At 51.7% G+C, this 7,761-nt stretch overlaps 1 protein-coding gene across 1 annotated transcript in view; it reads left to right on the top strand.

The window, feature by feature from the left end:
• Nucleotides 1-4,321, top strand: part of LOC146260700 (BCL-6 corepressor-like) — a 43,559-nt gene extending 39,238 nt beyond the window's left edge. The window contains 2 exon segments of the mRNA XM_084667497.1: nucleotides 717-873; nucleotides 3,086-4,321. Of these exon segments, the coding sequence (XP_084523623.1) occupies nucleotides 717-873; nucleotides 3,086-3,422 (494 nt within the window). The 3' untranslated portion in view covers nucleotides 3,423-4,321.
• The last annotated feature ends 3,440 nt before the right edge of the window (nucleotides 4,322-7,761 follow it).

The raw sequence follows: 7,761 nt of genomic DNA, 5'->3' as shown, positions 1-7,761 counted from the left end.
CAAACGTGTTGGCTGAAGCACACACGGGGGGAGGGAGGGAGGGAGGGAGATTCGTACTCCAGGAATGGTAAGAATGCCAGTGTGCCGTCTAATGTTGGTTCCGCCTACATAAGCACAGCTTCCATGAGAGAGGAGGGGGGGGGGGAGGGAGGAAAGGAGGGAGGGAGTGGGTGGGAAGAGAGGTGTTGAGGGGGGGGGGGGGGGGGAGAGCATGAAGGAGGGGTAACACTTCATCCAAGAGGAGAGACCAACTGAAAAGATGGAGGGATAGGGAAGAGAGGATGTGTACTGGCACCTCTGGGGTTGGGGGGGGGCGGCGGGGGGGGGGGCGGCGGGGGGGGGGGCGGCGGGCGCCATCGGCCCTGTTACTGAATTATTCAACACACACGCTCTCAAACCACGACGTTCTGTTGAAGTAGAGCCAGCAGCCCCAGGGCAGCACCTGGAAGAGAGAGAGAGAGAGGGGGGGGGGGGGGTCGATAACGAGACTAACCTTATCTAGCGATGGCCTTGTTCTCTGTGCGTGTCAGAGCGTATCTGCTTTATCCGGTTTGGGTGTTGCCCGTTGTGCTGTGGTATTTGGTGTTTGTCTCTGTGTACAATAGGCGTGTTTGTGTGTTCATGGTGAGTGTTTGTTTTGGCACGTTCCGTTGCATCCACCAGCTCTAACCGTGTGTGTGTGTGTGTGTGTGTGTGTGTGTGTGTGTGTGCTCCAGAGTCCATGGAGGACCCGGCTGCCTACGACATCCTGGCTGGGCCCCCAGGTCCAGACGAGGAGGAGGAGGAGGAGGAGCAGAGAGAGCTGTTTGAGTTTGAGTTCTCCGACCGGCCACTCCTCCCCTGCTACAACATCCAGGTGGCCCTCTCTCAGGGGTAAGTGTGCGTGTGCTTCTGTCGACACAAGTGTCTGCCTGTGAGAGAGAGAGAGAGAGAGAGAGAGAGAGAGAGAGAGAGAGAGAGAGAGAGAGAGAGAGAGAGAGAGAGAGAGAGAGAGAGAGAGAGAGAGAGAGAGAGAGAGAGAGAGAGAGAGAGAGAGAGAGAGAGAGAGAGAGAGAGAGAGAGAGAGAGAGAGAGAGAGAGAGAGAGAGAGAGAGAGAGAGAGAGAGAGAGAGAGAGAGAGAGAGAGAGAGAGAGAGAGAGAGAGAGAGAGAGAGAGAGAGAGAGAGAGAGAGAGAGAGAGAGAGAGAGAGAGAGAGAGAGAGAGAGAGAGAGAGAGAAAGAAAATTTGGGAGTGTCTTTGATCAGAGTTTTGGGAAGCTGCGGCCAGACTCTGGAAATGGGTCGTTAAAACAGGAGACGAACACACCCAGAACAGAGGAAACCGGAGAGGAGATGAGAGGGGGGGGGGTCAAAAGGGGCAGAACGAGAGAGAAAAGAGGAGCGCAGAGGTAGGAGAGAGTGAGGACGGCAGAGGGATAGAGAGGAACGAGAGAGAGACAGACAGAGGGAGGGAGAGAGACACGGCTCTGTGCTGTTCAGCTGAGACGCAGCGCGATAGCAGACAGAGCTAATTGCCTCCCACTCAGTCTTCCTCGTGGGCTTGTCGTGCTCCCCTCTCTCTCTCTCCCTCTCTCTCTCCCTCTCTCTCTGGTCGCAGCTGTGGCGTGTGCTGTTCAGGGTAATCTCCAGTCTCAGCGCCGCGCAGCTCCCATCTCCTGGCAGCCTCCCCTCCCCCACCCTCTCTGTCTGTCTCTCCGTTCCGCTCTCTCGTTCTCTGCCAGCGCTCGTCTCTCCCCCACCCCCACCCCCGCGCTGCTCTCCGCTAGCGCTCTTTTCTCCCCCCGCCCCCACCCCCGTGCTGCTCTCCGCTAGCGCTCGTCTCTCCCCCCGCCCCCGCCCCCACCCCCGTGCTGCTCTCCGCTAGCGCTCGTCTCTCCCCCCGCCCCCACCCCCGTGCTACTCTCCGCTAGCGCTCGTCTCTCCCCCCGCCCCCACCCCCGCGCTACTCTCCGCTAGCGCTCGTCTCTCCCCCCGCCCCCACCCCCGCGCTACTCTCCGCTAGCTCTCGTCTGCTCCGCTCGCCTGCCTGATGCAGTATTAATGGCCCTTCTGGGCTGTGGGGCCGACGAGCGCTGCCACGCGCGCACACACGCTCTTACACACAGCACTCAAACACACACGCACTCACACACACACAGCACACACACACGCACTCACACACACACACGCACTCACACACAGCACACACGCACAGCACTCACACACACACACGCACACTCACACACAGCACGCACACTCACACACAGCACGCACACACAGCACGCACACACACACACGCTCTCACATGTTCTCTCACACACACACACGCTCTCACACACACGCTCTCACACACACACATACAGCGGCAGCTCTCTGTGTTCCTTTCCCTGCCGTTCAGCACACCCAGGAAGAACACAAATGCTGCTTATCATTTCAAGTGGTATTGATTGATGTGTGCGTGTGCGCGTGCGTGTGTGTGTGTGTGTGTGTGTGTGTGTGTGTGAGAGAGAGAGAGAGAGAGAGTGTGTGTGTGAGAGAGAGTTTTCTTTTATGTGTCAATCATTGCGCAAGTATTATGCTCAAAGCATTTGAATTCACCCCAGTAAAGGGTGTGTGTCTTTCCACTGGTAGCTACCCACCCCCCCTTCCCCATGGGATGGGCGGGGCATTGCTGTGACCGGGGCGCCTTGTGTTCTCTGACCCACACCTTGGGGTCAGGGGTCGATAACCAGGTCAGGTTGTGTTCAGCACACCTGCCCTAGTGGTCTAATGCAGACATGCTGGTTCTGTGACCACACAGTCAGTGTTGAAAAGGAAATAGTCATGACACTTTTGGGTTGTAACTACATGTCTGCCGGCTTATATATCTATACAGGGTGAAGCTGTGATTCTTGGTGTGAAAGGTTTCTGAGTGTGCATGAACAATATTCCCCAAAAAGTTGCTCGTGTATGTCAGCTTCCTACTTCACCTCCACTCAACTTATTACTCTCTACTCATCCTTTTCTTTTATCCCTGTTGTCCTCCTCTCCCTCCTCTTCTCCCCCTCCTCCTTGTCCTCCTCCCCTCCCCTCCGCCTGTCATCCTCCTCCACCTCCTTTCCTCCAGGCCCAGGAACTGGCTACTGCTCTCCGACGTGCTGGAGCGTCTGAAGATGTCCTCCCGGGCCTTCCGCTCCTCCTTCTCCCACCTGGAGGTGGCCACTATCGCCGAGGCCGAGTTCTACCGCCAAGCCTCCCTGTCGCAGCTCTTCTCCTGCCCCGAGGAGCTGGAGGCCTTCCTGCCGGACAGCAAGGAGCTGCTGGACCTGGTGGAGACGAGCGCCGAGCTGGCCGCCATGCTGGGCTCCTCCCTCGAGTGTCTGGACAGCCGCTGGGAGCCCAAGGTCAGCGCCAAGGTCAGCGCCAAGGTCAAGGGTGGCCAGGTGGCCAAGGCCAGGTCGTGACCTTGAGGCGGAGCCCCTGGGAACTCACGGACACGAGAGTGTGAACAAGCGGATACGCATCTCAGAGCTGTAGAAAGTGGATATTCTCTGATATATATATATACCAGACCGGGACATTGGATGTTTGAAATGAATGACGTTCTCTCTTTGTGAGGAAAACAATTCAGTTAACTACGTTAAAACAAAGAAAATAAACGACCTACGTAAATATAAATGTAATTATGTACATGTACACATTTACAGCTGCATTTGTGTTGTGTGTATATACATATATATATATATATATATAGACAGAGAGAGATGTGTATATCCTGTATATCTGCTGCTTTTTGTTGTCATGTTTGGTCAGGTCGTTGTTTTTCGACACTGTTTACAACTATGTACAGGGGCTAGACTGGTTTTGTCAGTACTGCCCGGCTTAGAGGTCAAAGGTTATCGTGGTGGCTGTCCGGGTCAGGGGTCATGGCTGTGCACTTTGAAGGTCTTCAACGACCCATCTGTCAGGTGGCTAGATATCGTCTGAGCATTGGCTGTCGTACCGTGGGATAATGTTAACGCTGATCTTGCTAGTTCCACAGCTTTTCGTACGTTTATTCTAGAGTTTGCGGCCCAAACTTGAGCTTTATTTGTCTCCTATTTATGACGGCAAGTAAGGAAAACATGTATTTGGAAGGTGGTCATGACGTTTTATGAAGCGTGGCATCAGTGAGTTATAGCTGATGCTTGAACGTGTAAATAAGGAGTTGACCATTTCAGTAGACCTAACTGTTCCGGATTGGTGTTTTAGTTTTGCTTCTGTTCAGTACAAAATATGTTAAAACGTAAGATAAAATTAATATGCTATCATTTGTATTTATATTTTACAACAAAGGTCCTTTAAATAAATGGTGATATAACAATGTGTTTATCGTATGATTATTCTGTTGGCTACTCAAATTTTATTTGGGCAGTAATCTGCAAAATACTAAACAAAATTCTCAGGCAGACCTTTTCATACATTAAGAAGAGCCAAGGTTGGTGTTGTTTTGACAAAACACCGTGGATATACGGACGTTAAGAGTTGTTACATCAGTCAGTGCCTGTCTGAAGCGGAGTGTTTTCCGGTAGCGTGTGTCGCTGGATGCAGCTGGGCAATCTGGCGCTGGGCCTTCCTGTGCCCAGGGCGCTTTTCTCCCTCTTCTCAGTGGGGTACAACGTGCCCGCTTCGGGCGCCGCCTCCTACAACGACGGCTTCTCTTTGAAGTCTTCCGCTGCTGCCAGCCAGCCAGCCAGCCCACGCTGATGAGTAGAGACTCGGCGGAGATGACGAAAGTGGAGGACGAGCCTCTGCAACAGGTAACAATACAGACGGGGGAGTTTAGAGCGTGGAGAAAGCCAAGCAAGGGCGTCCGTATCATAGAGAATGTTTTCATCGTCGTCAACTAGAAACTGACTCTGCCGACCGTCAATACAACAGGCTGCGGTGCAACCGTTTGATAAAGGCTAGCCTGTGTGTGTTTGCGTGCGTGTGAGTTGGAGGGAAAGACGGGAGAATCTACTTCCCCAGTAGCCTACTGTCCATAGCGGTTGTGCGTCTGCATCGAGATCAATGTTTTACAAAGAAGCACTGCAAACAAACACTAGCAACATCATTTACACACCCTGCCCCTGCATAGCAATGGCTCATTATTCTGAACGCCTAAAGGCAGAGCTTGTTTGCATCTGATGCGTGTTGATTTATCTTATTTACCCTGTCCCTCCGTGCATACACATCAAACCATTACATTTATGCTTGCTCTTAGTCATCTAGGTTTTACATAGATATGTATGAGAGCCAGAGACTGGCTGTTAAATGGCACACATTGTTTTCCCCTGATGTTCCTCGTTGATCAAATCTGGGTCCGTTTCCCTTGCGTGGTGACAATGATTACGCCCAACTAGGTCCGGTATCTGGCCGTGGGATTCCAAGTGAACCGTAAACTAGGAAATTCAATTTTAAAATGGGCAATTAAATAAACCACACCTTGACAACAACACCATCTCAATGGATTGAGTAGCTTGTGTCATGCAGAGTTCGCGCGTGTGTGTGTGTGTGTAGCCTACTAAAAAAATCTAGAAAAAAAGATAAATTACAGTAGATACGGTAATTATTTTTTGTCCCTCAGCAGTTTGTTGCTAGCTAATCCTCCTGCTTATCTGCTCGTCGTGACGTTGGAGTGCTGGAGCGAAGTGGGAGACGGAAGGAGTGGATAAGTAGGAGAGAGAGGGGCGCGAGGGCGAGCACGAGGGAACAAGAGGAAGGAGACCTTGGCAAGTCCGCGGGCTTCAAGCTGCAGATGCATCAGTTGGGTTGAAAGAAAGAAAATATGTGGTGTGTGTGTGTACGAAGGTGTTGGAGATCTGCAGTGTGTGTCGTAGTACGAGTGATTGTGTACTTAATTATTCCCGTCTACGTGTATTCATCAAGAGAGATGACGGAGCCTTGGCCGCAGCACACAAACCGTCCAACGCAGACGCGCTTCCACTCTCGTTCTCTCAGGCGGCTCCCGACGCTTAAATAACCTCCACGCTAATGAATTCAGAAGAGGCCTTTCAGGGCGCCGCATGCTGCCGAGAGAGAGAGGGGGGGGGGGAGAGACGAAGAGAGAGAGAGAGAGAGACACGAAGGGAGGGAGACACGAAGGGAGGGAGAGACGAAGGGAGGGAGAGACGAAGGGAGAGAGAGGGATTGATGTGCGCAGGCAGTCGGCTGGGTGAGCGGGCGGGGGGGGGAGCAGGGGGAGATGGCTGAATAGGCGGCATTATTCTACTCTGAGGAAAGTGGAGAGCGTCGGTCCCTGGAGGCCAGGGCTGTGTATTATGATCGGGTGCAGCGTCCTTTGTGTGTATATGCGTTCGTGCGCGTGTGTGTGTGTTGAATGCAGGAGTCTGCACTGGTGTGTGTGTGTGTGCGTGCGTGCGTGTAGTTGCCTTCAAAAAGGCGGTAGGCCTATGGCACAAACATCCTTGTTTTTAAACTCACGTTCTCACACACGGCCTACCTGCCAGCACGAATGGACTGCGCTCCATATCCGTTTGAGCGTTTTAATAACGTTGTTATCAATGCCCCATTACCCTAATCCCAATGACCTTCTGACCTCGTCGGCCAAGACAAACGGGTTAATGCATGCTGCTGCCCCAAATACTAGTTTTCAGCCTCTCTTTCTTTCGACCTCTCTTTCACTTCCGTTCTTTCTTACTCTTAAACCTCAGAAGTGAAATTAAAGATAGTTTTATTGTTTATTTATTTGTTATCACATAACCTTAATAACCACCTTATGGACGTGCAGACAGGACCGGAACACCGAAAATAGACACGGTTCTGACATCAGGCTCTTTTATCATCAAACATCAGGAAATGAATTGATATGATCTGGGCCACAGATGCCGTAGTTATATGCAATAGAGAAATTGTATTAGGATTGTAGTATGATGGGGGCTACCATCTATGTTACCTCAGCTGGGCTAGCTTGCGGCTAACCTTATTTAGAGCTATAAATCCTACAGAACACAGCTCATTTAGAGATTTCCCCTCGCCAAACGATGTTTTTTACCCGGAGGAGGCGAGATGCTCCGCTCACGCTAATCAAATCCCCCTCCCTCCTCGCCCCGCCTTGTCACACCGAAAAATAATTATTCCTCCCGTATCACCGCGCCGGCTGTAATTGGATACAATTTAACATTCATCGCATCAGGGCTTGTCGGGACACGCACACATGAGAAGCCTCTAACACGCACGCATAGCGACACGTGCACATCGACACGCTCACGGGCGCAAGTTCCATGACCGCGCCACTACGTCGTCGAATCCAACGTGGCCTAAATATACATCCCAAAAAATATATTTCTAAAGACATGGTATATAGGCAAGACTCGGTTTCCTACTGAAGATATGACTCAGTTCTTGCTGTTAGAAGCTATTCTTTACACACGCACACGTACAGCTCCGCTCGGAGCCGGAGAGGAGATGAGAGGGGGTGGGGAGAAGTGTGTGTGTGTGTGTGTGTATTCAGCTCTGGCGCACACATTATCACGCCACTCTCCCTCCTCCCCTCCGCCTCCTCCTTTCCCCTTGTCTCTCTTCCTCCGCGATCTGTCTCGTATAATTGCATGACGGAGCTGGCTGCCTCTCACAGCAGCTGTGCCAAAGGGCCTCTAAACAGCCCTCTAAACAGCCCTCTAAACAGCCCTATCTGCCTCAACCTCAGTTCCCCTCTACCTGGGATTGGAAGAATGCAGAATAGAATAACTATTAATTGCTTATTGATTTAAAAATATATACATTTAAAATATACATTCATTTTAAGACCGGTGGCCCATA

The sequence above is a fragment of the Hypomesus nipponensis genome, chromosome 12 (assembly GCF_054491055.1).
Source record: "Hypomesus nipponensis isolate SF chromosome 12, ASM5449105v1, whole genome shotgun sequence".
Taxonomy (NCBI): domain Eukaryota; kingdom Metazoa; phylum Chordata; class Actinopteri; order Osmeriformes; family Osmeridae; genus Hypomesus; species Hypomesus nipponensis.
This window is presented reverse-complemented; position numbering and strand designations above follow the sequence as displayed.